Below are 13056 nucleotides of genomic sequence, written 5' to 3'. Positions count from 1 at the left end.
GCGTCGGAGTGCTGTCCTTAGCGCCGTGACAGGGAAGTGGGATTTATAAACTGTTCCTCGGGGGCCACGGCTGGGGGGAGAGGAGGACCCTGGCAGTGGGGCTCCCAGGTCTCTCCCCCACTGCCCCAAAGGCTTTTCGCCTTGGGCCTAGGATTTCGCTGAAGGAACGTTCGGCTGCGAAAACTCACACACCTCATCAGGACACGCTGCCCGAGGGTGCAGGTGACGGCTTCTCGAACTGCTTCCTGCCTTTGCACACGCTCCACCTAGTGCCGTCCTCCTCTGTCAAGAAACTCCTCAGCAGGAGCACCCCCTCTGAGCAGGAGCACCCCTTCTGAGCAGCCTGCTCTGACTACTGGGTGGCTGCAGCCTCTGCACCCCGGGGCATTGGGCATCTCTTCTCGTGTGCGGTTGCTCCCAAAATAGCAATGCCCATCTGTTCCCCAGGAGAAGGGGAGCTCCTCAAATGCTGGGACTGCGTCTTGGGCATCCTTCTGGGCCCTTGGCCTTGAATGAACTGCCGCAGGCCTTGGGTGATCCCCGACCCTCTGGCTACTTCTCTGCCGTGTCAAGCTGGAGGGAGCTGTAACCGACCTCCACGGTCTCTCTCACCTCGGCAAGGCCTATGGAGGAGCAAGGGGCAGGCCCTGGGCCGCTTACGGGCTAGGGCACCCCCAAGGGGCCTGATCCGGAGCAGGGACACTCTGGTACTCTCACAAATTCCCTCCCCAGCCAAAGAAGAGAGGCTGAGACCGCGGCTCCCTTTGGCTGCCCCCAGACTCACGACCCGGCCCCGGCCCCGCGTGCAGCAGCTGGCCGCCTGCGATCCCCAGGAACCCCACGGGCTGCCAGGGAGCTGAAGTAATTGAGCCCTCGGGGCCTGCCTCTTTCCTCTCCAGTAGAGCTCCACCCTTTTGCAAGGTCTGAGCCGGAGCCTGGTGCAGTCAGACTGGAGACTGGGCTGAGCTGGGGTGCTGACTTGTGGGGGGAGTGCGGCGCTGCCCCAGCTGGGGAGGGAGGGGAGGCGAGGGAGGCCTCTCGGAGAATCTAGGTGCGAGCCCTCGGCGCTTCTAGTCGTCTGTCTAGGGAATCTAGGGGACTAGGAAATAGCACCCCAAGCCCCACCCCCAGTTTATAATGAATTCTCCAATTTCTCACCTGAGGTAAAAGAAGATCAGGCGTTGGGAATCTCCCTTAGTTAAAGCAGAGCCTTTCAGCTCAGAGCCGTGGCTCCAGGAAGTCCTGATTCCTCCCTGGTGGGAGGACATCCCTCCGGGGATGGGGGTGGGAGTGTGTGGGGGGTGGGGGAGGGATGTCCCTCAGCCCGACAGCTGCCCGTCCCTCTGCCTGTGTTCAGGTCTCCAGGGCCGAGCCTAACTCCTTCTCCCTGACACATGCATACGTTCCCCACACCCTGGCTCTGTGCCAAGGCTTTCCTTACTGGGCAGGTAACTCGCCCCTCAGCCAGCTTTACTCACCCCCATGGATCCACTACTGGGGATCCCAGGTGACTGCCGGAATATGAAAGGAACGACCCTGAAGAGCAAATATTTATTAAGCCCTTCCTAGGGGCCAGGCTCTGCTCTCTGTAACCAACCATTAACGAATTCAATTCTCCCCACAACTCTATGAGGGGGGATTTGGTCTCCCTTTCGTACGGGGGGAGACTGAGGCACAAGGCTAGGCTGCTAGTGACTACAGCAGGTCGAACAGCAGCCCTCCACCCCCCACCACCCAGACAACCACATCTTAATCCCTGACAAGCACGAATGTTAATTTATATGGCAAAAGGGACCTTGTGGGTATGATTAAATTAGGGGTCTTGAGAAGGGAGATTACCCTGGATTGTCTGGGTGGGCCCAATGTCAACACAGGGTCCTTCTAAGTGGAAGAGGGACACAGGAGCCAGGTGGGAAAGACTCCACCAGCGGTTGCTGGCTTTGCACACGGAGGGGCCACAAGCCAAGGAGTCCGTGCAGCCTCTACAAACCGGGAATGACTAGGAAACAGATTCTCCCTGGTGCCTCCAGAGAGGAACCAGCCCCACTGATACCCTGATTGGAGCTCAGTGAGAACTTCTCGGACTTCTGACCTCCAGAACCGGAAGATGATGAATTTGTGTTGTTTTAAGCCGTCACGGTTGTGGTAATTCCTTGCGGCAGCCACAGACGACCGCTGCAAAGCTGGTCAATGCACGGCCGGGCTCGGAGCCCCGGCTGGCCCAGCACAGAGCCCCCCACGCTGAGCCCGGCTGCCCTGTCTCTGCATGACGACACCGAGGGTCCAGCCTGAAGGGCTGGGGGGAGTCCCGCTGCCTTAGGTCCCCACCCGCCAAGGGGGAATGCTACCCCGCACTTGGCTTCTGCCATTCTCAGGGCAGTAAGCCAATGAGTGACGGGCTCTGTAAAGTGTGAGCAGACTGCCACCCGGGGGGAGGATCGCAATTAGCTGCCATTTTAAAGAACAGACCTAAGGAGCACGTGTACCTGGCCCCGGGTGGGAGACAGGGAGGCGTCTGAAGAGCTCCGAGATAGGACGGTATGAGAAACGACACCCGCCTCTGGCCGGGCCGGGCAGGAAGGCTTCCTGGAGGAGTCATTTAGACGGGCACCCACGGCTGGGCAGGGGTGGTCTCTTCCTGCCTAGAGGTGCTTGGAGTCCACGTGACTCTGCCCAGAGGATCCCCAGGTCCCCCATGGAACTCAGCGTGCAGCCGATACCAGAGGGATGAGTCAGGGGCACAGCCGGCCAGGGCACACCTGCTTGCATCGTCTGGCAGTTTCAGGCCGATGACTGAGCCGGCCCCGTGTGTGGGCAGAGGCAAAGGCCAGCTCTCGAGGTCTGAGCTCAGCTGAACATCTTCAATCCTGTCGTGTCATTGTCCCCAAACACCCACTCCCAGCCTCATGATTAAAATGCCAGCAAGGACTGCCTGCCTGGGTGGTGGGGAATGCCTGAAACTTGGCCCGTCTATCTTCAGATCCCGGGGAGTCAAAAAAAAAACCAAAACCCTCCCAAACAGAAGGGATGCCGTGGGGGGCATGTTCATATATTTGTGCTATTCAATGAACATGCACACACACACACACACACGCACACACACACACACACAAACATGTGGTTTGATTGCCCATTTGAATCTGCTAGAGAAACGTGGGAGGATTTTGTGAACAGATCCTGTGCACCCAGGAAGGCAGAAAGCTTCTCGGCGTGAACGTGAGGCCTCTCTGAATGTGGCTGCGGTGCAATCGGGGGTTCAGTTGGTTTCTTTTATTTGATTCTGGCAGGAACACATCCTGCAGGATTATAACAAAAATACATTGGAAAAAAATAATTCTACATACCCATATTTACTTTGTAGGCCACTTCCCAGGGACGCGTTGCAAGGGCGGAGCACAGAGCGAAGCTGGGCGGAATTACGGGGCGCTCGCTAGCACGTCCCTGTGAGTGTCCGGACTGTTACTAGTGAGTGGGTTTTGAGAGCAGGGGCTGCCCTCCTGCCCTGTCTTAAGTTTGTCTTTGCTCCCTTGCCCTTTCCGAAGGGCCCGGCGCAGAAATGCGCACCTGTGTGGCTCGGTGGGTGTCAGCGGATGTGAAAACGGGAGCCGACCATGGGTGCAGACTTTCGGTTTTGCAAGACGCAGAAGGGTTAGGTAGAGCTTTGCTGCGTGACAATATGCATATAGTAAACACTGCTGAACTGTATACTTAAATATGGCTCGAGATGCTAAATTTTGGGGTGTGTGTATGTGTGTGTGTGTGTGTGTGTGTGTGTGTGTGTGTTTTACCACAATACAAAGGAATGTCAGCAGAGTGAAAACTCACTATTCAAAACACGAAATCTGTGTGCATTCGAAACGCATAGCGACTGCTAATGGGCACAGGGTTCCTTTTTGGGGTGATGAAATGTGCCGGAATTGGAGAGCGGTGATGGTTGCACAACCTTAGGAATACATTAAAATCCGCTAAATGGTACATTTTAAAATGATAAATTGTGTGGCATGTGGATTATGTTTCAATTACGAAGGAAAGGAATACACGGAAAGCTAGTGGACTCCCAGGCCTCCCACCGGGGATTCTGGTCTGGAAAGGGCCAGGAATCGGCATTTTAAATGGTGGGGCCCTCACAGACCGACACTTGTAAACGACTGCCCAGGGCGGCGTGTGCCCGAATCACGGGGCCCTGGCGAAAATGCAAGGGGTGGGGTGGGGCCCGAGATTCGGCAGGTCTTACAAGACCCTCGTGATGCGGGCATCACTGGTCTGTGCCCCACTCTTTGAATGGCAAGGCTCAAGGGCACGGAGGCTGCTCCCAAATCCTGTGGATCTGGACCCTTCTTCTCCCCCGCTGCACTGAGCCCACCAGGGGGCGCACCAGCAGAGCGCTCCCATCCCCACGCAGTGGCTTGTCAAGGCAGCCCCTGGGAGACCGTCGCGGGGCCTCAACGATGGCAAGCCACTTCCCTGGGGCAGCGACCCTGGGGGACACAGGCCGGCGCTGAGGCCTCAGGGTGGGTCCCGCCGGGTGGAACGAGCACCCCACAGGCTGGGCCTCTGCTCCATGGACACTGGCCAGGCTGGGGACTCCAGTGTCCCGACTGCCTCCCTGGCTTCATCTGCCTACCCCCGCCCCCGCCCGGCCCAGAGCCTTGCAGGAGGAATCCTGGGGCTGCTGTCGCATCCCTGGGGGCCCGCTGCGGCTGCCAAACAGTGCTGGGTTGGTTAGATACCTGCAGGAGAAGCCCCAGGTGGGAGCCGGAGAATGCTTTCAGGGAGGCCCCGCCCCTGGAGTGAGGCGGGGACCAGCTCAGAGCGAGCAAGAAGGCCGGCCTTCCCTCCCGCTGGGCTGTCCCCACCAGGCTGTGCCCACACGCTGGCAGGAACGACAACCGTTCCTGTAGCTGTCTTATCACTCTTAGGGGGACTGCAAAACTCCCAAGGGGCCAAGCACAGAGTCTTATTCAGCTCCCTACACCCCGGTGCCCAGCAGAGTGCCCGGGCATCTACGGGGCGCTTAGAAGCAGTGGGCAGAACGGCTCAAAACTCAATCTCGAGCTACTGGCGCCTCGCTTTGAAGGGCAGGCGGTCCCCGGAATATGGCCCCTCCCCCCACGGCGTCTGTCCACCCTAGAGACCACCCTGCAGTTGCCACAGCCGCGGCTGGGGCTGCGGGTGAGACTCTCCCTGGACACACACAGGTCTCTGGAGCCCTGTGAGAAAGGCAGGAGCCAGCGGGAGGAGGGGAGAGCGCGGCTGCGTGCAGAGAGCAAATCTGGCAAAGCGCCCCTCGGCTTAACCCCTGGGGTGAGGCTCAGGCACAAGTGGGCAGCAAGTGCAGCCAGGAAGCAGCACCCTTCATCCCCGCCTGGGCAGGAGAAGCCCCTGAGCTGTCCGCCTCTTAGCGGACACGGGGCAGGGTGTTTTCCCGAAGCCTCCTGCCCTGCCCAGAGGTGAACGGGTCTTTGCCTTGGCCTCAGAAAAGGTCCATCCAGAGTGGGGAACGGAGGGGGGCCCTCGGGGAGGGCTATTGGGCCCGCCTGCCACACCCACGACTCATCGCACAGCCGCAGAGCCCAGCGGCCCTGATTCGATTAACAGCCCAGCCAGCTGCCAGCCCAAGGAAGGCCGCCCAGGCGGGCGCACTGAGACGCAGATGCCTCCGGCTGCATCCGGACCCCCGCCTGCCCGCCTCCCCATCTGTGGGGCCCCTTTCCCGAAGTCCGCAGAACCGCCGCGATTGGGTGCCGGCGCCCCGTCCCACGTCCCACGTCCCACGCGGCGGAACGAGGCCCCCCTGGGGCCCCGAGGCCAGTCCCGTCCCTTATTACACTGCAGCAGTCCCAGAGCGCTCCTCCACAGCCGGCAGCTTTTTTAGGCTGCGGTTTATATAATTTAACGCTAACCGGAGTTCTTTGAGATAACTCTGAAACTGCAAACATTTTGTCAACACCTAATCAAAAAGCAAGTGTCGCCTCCCTCGAAGGATGCCCACGTGTGACTGCACCAGAGGCCTCTTTACCGGGAAGCGGTTTCTCCTTGGCTGAGCCCCGGTGACCTGCTTGCCGTCCCTGCAAGGGGGTGGGGAGGCAGCGGGAGGGGACTTTGGAGCCAATATCGGAGTCAGGGGACCCTGACAGGCCTGTGTCTTCTTAGTAGGATCCCTACTAAGGATCCCTTAGTAGCTTGGCTTCCAGGACGTTTCTCTCCTGAAGAAGCAGGGTTTCCCAAACTTTCCCGTGCCTGAGAATCCCCTGGGAGGTTGTTGAAACGCAGAGGCTTACTCGGCAGGTGTGGGGTGGGGCCCAAGAGCCTGCCCATCCAACCGGCCACCAGGTGATGACTGTGCTGCCTGGGCCCTCGGGACGGCCCTGCTCTCAGCCTTAAACACCCTGCCCACCTCCTCGTGGGGCCCAGAGAAGATGCACAGCATGGACCGACTGCAAAGGATATGAATGAACCAGAATCTTCACAGCCGCTCTCCGGATAGGGTGGAAGGGACTGAGGACATACAAGGCATTCGTGGCACTGAACCGGAAGATGGTCTTGCCTTTATTCAGCACGATGAAGGTCTGTGAACAGAGAGGTGTTTTAGGTTGGGGCGGTGGCCCCTCGGCCCTTGTGGAGAGAGGATTCTGGGGGGCAGGTGTTGGCTCAGAGCCCTAGAACCCTGGCTAAGGGGTGGGGTGGGAGAAAAAGAGGGACTGAGAGAGGGGGAGGGGGAGGAAGGAAGGCAGCTGGTGTGTTTGGCAGGTCAATGGGCCCTCACGGTGTTGCCCACGGCTGCAGTGGGATCAGGTCAAGTTTAGGGGAATGCCAGGTTGGGTAGGACTTCGTTTCGTTTCAAAATTACGGCCTTAACAGGAAGAGGCCTCGCATGCGCCCAGCCGAGCTGTTATCACAGCAGAGGCCAGGATCTGGCCAGGATCAGCTCCTTCCCCTTCCCCCTGCCGACCCCTCCCTGCCTGCTGGGGCCACAGGGACTGATGAGGGAGCTGGTCCTCGAGAAGACTGTAACAGGTGGGAAGTAGGGATGGCAAAACGCAGACCCCAGCCCTGAGGCCCTGTCTCCTTGAGTCCAGGACAGGTGTCAGCCCTGCAGCCCCCACCAGAGGAGATGACCGATGACCTAGCATCTCCCCCCACTGGGGGGGGGGGGTGTCTTTTTTTTTTTTTTTTTTTAAGTGTGTTTGTTTATTCATTTATTTATTTATTGTGTGTGTGCATGCACACACGAGTTGGGGAGGGGCAGAGAGTGAGGGAGACAGAGGATCCCAAGCAGGCTCCTTGCCATCAGCACAGAGGTGGACTCAGGGCTCGATCCCACACACCATGAGATCACGATTTGAGCTGAAATCAAGAGTCAGACACTCAACCAACTGAGCCACCCAGGCGCCCCTCTTTTTTTTTTTTTTTTTTTTTTTTTTTAGTAGGCCTCATGCCCAGCACAGAGTCCACTGTGGGGCTTGAACTCACAACCCTGACATCAAGACCTGAGCTGAGATCAAGAGTTGGACATTTAACTGACTGAGCCACCCGGGTGTCCCCCTCTCTGGGTGGGGGGGGTCTTGAGCAGCCCAAGGCGGACCCTCTCTGCAGGCTTCCAGAAGACACTGTCCACACAGCACCGTGGGATGTGGGAGTGGACAGGAGGTGCTGGAGGCTAAGCCACGTGCAGATACAGCCCTTGAGGACAGCAGCTCACCACCCCCCCCCCCCCCCCAGCTACCCAGGCTAAGCCCAGCACAGCTGAGGTGGCTCAGGGGTTGTGCTTCTGCGAAGGTTGAGCTGGTGAGACAAAGTTCTATTTAATCTGAGCTGGAAAGATAAGCTGACTGGATGTGTCAGGACAAAAAGTTCTGCTGTGGTACCTGTGCCACCCCTCGGGACTTCAGGCAGTGTGGCCAGGGGGCAGCAAGGAGAGACAGAAGGTTAGAGGCCACAGTCAGACCCAGGCCATGGTTCAAGTATTCCTGATCACAGGGATGGAAGCCAGTGTCCCCGGCCGCTTCCAGCCTCAACTCTTACCCGGTCCCCAAAGCCCAGCCCAGTCTCCCCTCCATCCTCAGTTGGGTCCTCCTGCCACGGCTCCGGCCCGTCCCAGCTGACTCCCACCTAACAGCCGCTCTCATTTGCCACTGAAACCCGGACTGGCCAGCAGCTCTGGCCTTAACCCTCACCCTAATTCTTACCTCCCGCTCTGGCCAACTGGGACCTAGGCCCACCTACCCTGACGGATCCCAGCTTCCAGCCTTACTCTGAGCCCAACTGTCGCCCCAGCCTTCGACCTCAACCTCACGTGTGTCACCTGAACCAGGGGCAAGTGCCAGCAGGTGCGAGGTGTCTTCTCTCACTGCGCATGTCGACTGGGTGGGCTCTCCCTTTACCGATGGACCCGCGCACCCACTCACGTCACACATGGAGACAACTGTGCAGCACCCCCACCCTCAGGTTCCTGGTCTCTTAAATGCAGTCTCATGGCACGGTCACACACACACTCACACACACACACACACACACACAGGCACCTGGTGACACAGACACACAGGACTTACACTGCCGCATGCTCATACTTGCCCTGTGAACACTGACTCTGTCTGCCCTCCAGCCACCTTCTTCCTTAGGACCTGGCCGTCTGGGGAAAGGCCTCCACCAAATGTCTGCTGGTGGTCTGAGAGGTGAGGCCGGGGCAGGGTACCCAGATGGGGGGAATTCACGTCTTGGGTGCAAATGCTTACTGGGAGGAAGCCTGAGTCACCCTTCCCGGTGGACAAAAGCCACTTCCCCGCCCCACACTCAGGGGGACAATGGCAGAGTAAGCTCCCTCCCCACCCCTCTCGGATGTCCCACCGGCCCTCACGGTCCCCGCTGCCAGCCTGCGAGGCCCAGGAGCCACTGCCTCGGCCCCCAGCCTGAGCTGCCCAGGCACGGCCAACGCCCGGCAAACCCTCGCGCCAGAGCGTGCGGGCCACAGGGTGTCCTTAGTAGGAGAGGGGACCAAGTGCTGTGCTCTGGGACCCAAGACGGGGAGAAGTCTGCCAGAGGGGAAGTCTAAGCACAGATGACTTCCAGAATAGGGCACTCCACAAGGAGGCGAGACAACCGCGGCTCTGCCCGCTCCTTCCCTTCTAACACCAAACCGTATCAGGCTGCGTCATTCTGGCTTTTATTCCGGAATAAAATTCAGATGATCGGAATATAGATCACCAATGACTCACTCCCTCGAAGCCCAGGGAGCCTACCCCGCACGCAGCCCCACGTGGAGGCGAGGCCCTCTCCCTATCTGCTGTCGACAGGGAGCCTCAGGAAGGCGTGGGCACGGGGGTGGGCGGCCGTCACCTTTTGGGTGCTGTAGAAGGGGTCCAGGTCCTCCAGGGGCTCCCCGATCAGCTCTCGGGGCGGGTTGCCGTAGAGATCCGGCAGCTTTCTGGAGGCCTGCAGGTCCAGCTGGGGCCGGGGAGCCTCCTCCTCGGGCAGCCCTTCCCGGCTCTCCTGCGAGGCGGCCGAGCCCCGGGCTTGCTTCTCCGCCATGCGCTTCTCGATGGCCGCCAGGGACTCCCGGGTGAACCTGCGGAAGCTGCCGGTGCCCCGAGGTAACAGGAAGCCTGCCATCTTCTCATCCTGCTTCTGGGGCACAGGCGGTCCTCGCGTGGCCTGTGGGGAAGCCAGAAGACACAGACACAGCGCCTGATGCGGTGCCCGGACCCGGGGGGCAGGGGGGCCGCTCCTGCCGGGGAGGGGAGGACGAGGTTGGCGGGCAGGGTCCCGGGCGCAGTTCCCAACCTCTCCAGAGACACACCTGGGCGACCCTGGCCTGGGTAAACCCCGTGTCCTCCGGGCTGTGGGCTCCGCGTGGGGACCCGCGGGACGGTCCCTTTCCCATCCCAGTGAGCACGCTTGATGGCAAGTAGGCAAGAGTGGCTGCCTCACCGAAGCCCTTTGCTCTGCCCCACTCGACACAAAAGGGAGCCCTTGCACCTGTTGGCTTCCTTACCCGAGCCTACTGAGATACTTCCCACCAAGGTGCTGACACTCTCTGGACTAGGAGGGACGCTCCCTAGGGCAGGGATGGGGCCTGTCATCTTTTTATCGCAGGTCTGTGGCAGGGCTGGTCCTGAACAAGCGAGTGATGGAGGGAATCATGAAGAACACATAGGTGAGGGAAGGGCACGAGAAGGTGCCCAGTGCCATCCCTCCTCTCAAGCTCGTCCCTTCTATAGGGACCCCTGGGGCCCTGTGGAGGGTGATCACAGGCCTCCTGGGCCGATGCCCAAACTCTGGGTCTCTTTTCCAGGCAGACGCAGCCTGGGCGCTGGGGCCAAAGGGTGGGGGCCACTCTGTCTCCCCACAGCACCACGCGCCTGCAGGGGAAGGCTGCCCAGACTTCTCCTGGGGCACGGGGGGTGCCAGCCTCTGGTAACTGAAGGGGCATCTGTGTCTGCCAAATGAGACGCAGGCAAATCCCACGGGTTTCTGGAAACAGCAGGGTAACAGTCATGCAGGTGCTGGCCCCCTGGTGTATACGGCTGCAGCAGAGGATCCCCCCCCCCCGCCCCCGCCCCCGAGATCCCCAGGGGGAGCATTTTTCCAAAGATGGGAAACTCAGACGCAGCATCTCAGGCTCCTCACACCTCCCCACCTGCTCCCTTCCTCCCATATCTGAACAAGTGACAGCAGAAGCAGACAACAGTGACCACCATCCACGCGGGTGTCCAACCGGCACACATGTATGACGCCAGACCGGGGGAATGTGGGCCCCAGTGGCCTCAAACGATCCAGGACCTGGTGCGAACAGGCTCTGCCTATGACATGGAGGCCAAAGAATGCGCTCCTGACCGTCCCAGCAAAACAGGATGTGGTAGGCACAGCTCCTGACTGGGACACCACCGGGAAGGGGGAGGCAGTGTCACTTAATTACCACATCAAACCCAGGAATGGCCGGGCACCAGCTCAAGAGGGCAGGGTGGACACCTGTTGGAGATCCCTGCCAGGACAGAATCCCTTTCCGCCAACCAAAGGCAGGCTTTGCCTTGATCTCACTCCCGAGAAACATGTCACCAGTGACCCCAGTGATCTGCCACATCGGCCCTCGCACACAGCCCGCAAAGAGCCCGGGACCAGGCACCGTGATTGCTGTGAGGCAGGCACCTGGCCAGGTGACAGGTAAACAGTGAGCAAGCACTACACAGCCTTCCCCAGGGAAGCGCAGCAAGGAATGTGTGGAGGGAAAGTCAGAGCAGAGGTCCTAGGACCCAGCACCGTAAGAACCACCCCATCCTTCGGTGTCTTGTTCTTCTGTTCCATTCAAGACAAGTTAAAGGAGCATCTCTGTTAAAAATAGCAAGTGAGGGAGTGGGCTCCCATTTTCTAAAAGCGATCTCTGTGTAGCTTCCATCTTCGAGTGAACAAAGAAAGGCGCCTGTAATACTCATCACCAAAGGTGAATGATTTTTTTCCCCTTAGCTGGTAAGAATTTGGGTAATTTTACGCTTTCCTTTTTGTACTTTCCTTTAGTGCTTGAATTAGTTAGGATGATCTTGTATTATGTTCACAAAAGCCATAAAGTCATTAGTCTTTCTTTTAAAAAAGGTGGGGGGGGGGGGGAGGAGAAAGAAAGAAAAAAAAAAAAAAGCCAGCCTGGATGACAACAGCCCTTTGCAGGGCAATTCTCTCCACCATCAGCAATCACCAGTCAAGTAAATCAGGAAGCCTCCTCTTTGACTTGGAAGTATTTCCTAAAAATAGTGTTCTCTGTCTCAACTGTATGCATCTGTGTCCACATGCCTGCAAGGGTTCTGGAGACACGTGTATGCCCATGGACCTGCAGAGGCTCACCGGTATATACTGGTGTGTGTGTGTGTGTGTGTGTGTGTGTGTGTGTGTGTGTGAGAGAGAGAGAGAGAGAGAGAGAGAGAGAGAGAGAGTGAAAGACAGAGACAAAGAGAGAGACAGAGAGTGTGCATGCACGCACAAGCTGACACCTGCACATACGTCTGTTCCAGTAAAGGTGTTTTTAAAACGCGTATTGAAATCGATGATTCGCGCAGATCGGGGCGCGTCTCCTAAGTGTACAGGTGGATGAACGTCTGTAAACAAAACAAACCTGGTAACAGCACCCAGGTCAAGAAAAATAATTGTGTCCGGTCCCCCAGACTCAGATTCCCCTCCGGTCACTACCTTCCTGGGCGGGGCGACCACTCTTCCGATTGCTGACATCAGAGACACCTCTGTTCGTCTATGGAGTTCGGGAAAGAGTTCGGGGCAGGGGAAACGACGACACCTCTTTCTCACTAACTTCTCACTGCAATTAAGCACCTCCCTCAATTATGAATGTAGGCAGCAAAACGATAGCGTGAGCGGTACCTGTGACCAGTAGAAGCTTGCAGATCTTTCCCGGACCCATGACAGGTGCCGCAGGCATCTCAAATATCATCAACGCTTATCGATACTTCAGAATTACAATGCTTATTAGACCCACTGCTAGATCTTATTGTTTAACACGTTCATAAAGAACGCTGACGATGGGGGCCTGGGTCTTAGGAAGGGTCTTGTCCCAGGAAGTCTGGGAAGTCTGTGGTTTCTGAAACCAGATTCCAGATGAAGTTCCCTGCCAGCGCCTCCCCACCCACCCCCCCCCCCCCCACCTCAGCCAGGCAGCCTCAGGTTCCAAAGTAAACCAGTCAAGAGTGTCCTTTGTCTCTGGCCCCCGCAGGCGGTGCGTGGTGGGTGGGCAGGATGGATCTGTTTTCTCTCTTGTTCTTCCCCTGCCTGCACCTGGCTTTGGCCTTGCCCTTCCTTCAGCAGCTCAGGGCCCACGCCCTGCCGGTGGCCGAGACCCGCTGGGCCCTGGCTGCAAGGTTTCCGGTGAAGCCAAGGTAAGGAGGGGTTGGGGGTGGGCCAAGGACGCTCCAGGCTCAGGCCCGGCTATAGCCTTCCGGCCTGGGAGGTCAGGCCCCTGGCTTTCCAGGGAGGCCCCACCTCTGGCTGGGAGGAGCAGGGGGCCTCTGTCTTGCACAGCTCCAGCGTGTGGGGGAGCCCAGACCTGGTTTCATTCCAAGA

The 13056-nt window shown here is 58.6% G+C and overlaps 1 protein-coding gene across 13 annotated transcripts in view; it reads right to left on the bottom strand.

The window, feature by feature from the left end:
- SCN5A (sodium voltage-gated channel alpha subunit 5) overlaps positions 1-13056 on the bottom strand; it is a 94192-nt gene that overhangs the window by 69279 nt on the left and 11857 nt on the right. For 12 of the 13 annotated variants that reach the window (XM_053903988.1, XM_053903991.1, XM_053903986.1 and 9 more), the window contains exons 2-3: positions 9337-9651; positions 6452-6569 (exon numbers count right to left, since the gene is read on the bottom strand). In XM_053903988.1, coding sequence (XP_053759963.1) covers positions 6452-6569; positions 9337-9609 — 391 coding nt within the window. In that variant the 5' untranslated portion in view covers positions 9610-9651. The remainder of the gene's footprint in view (positions 1-6451; positions 6570-9336; positions 9652-13056) is intronic. The other variant, XM_053903979.1, reaches the window with a different exon arrangement.

Source organism: Panthera pardus, unplaced genomic scaffold, assembly GCF_024362965.1.
Source record: "Panthera pardus isolate Hobbes unplaced genomic scaffold, ASM2436296v1 HiC_scaffold_16, whole genome shotgun sequence".
Lineage (NCBI taxonomy): Eukaryota > Metazoa > Chordata > Mammalia > Carnivora > Felidae > Panthera > Panthera pardus.
This window is presented reverse-complemented; position numbering and strand designations above follow the sequence as displayed.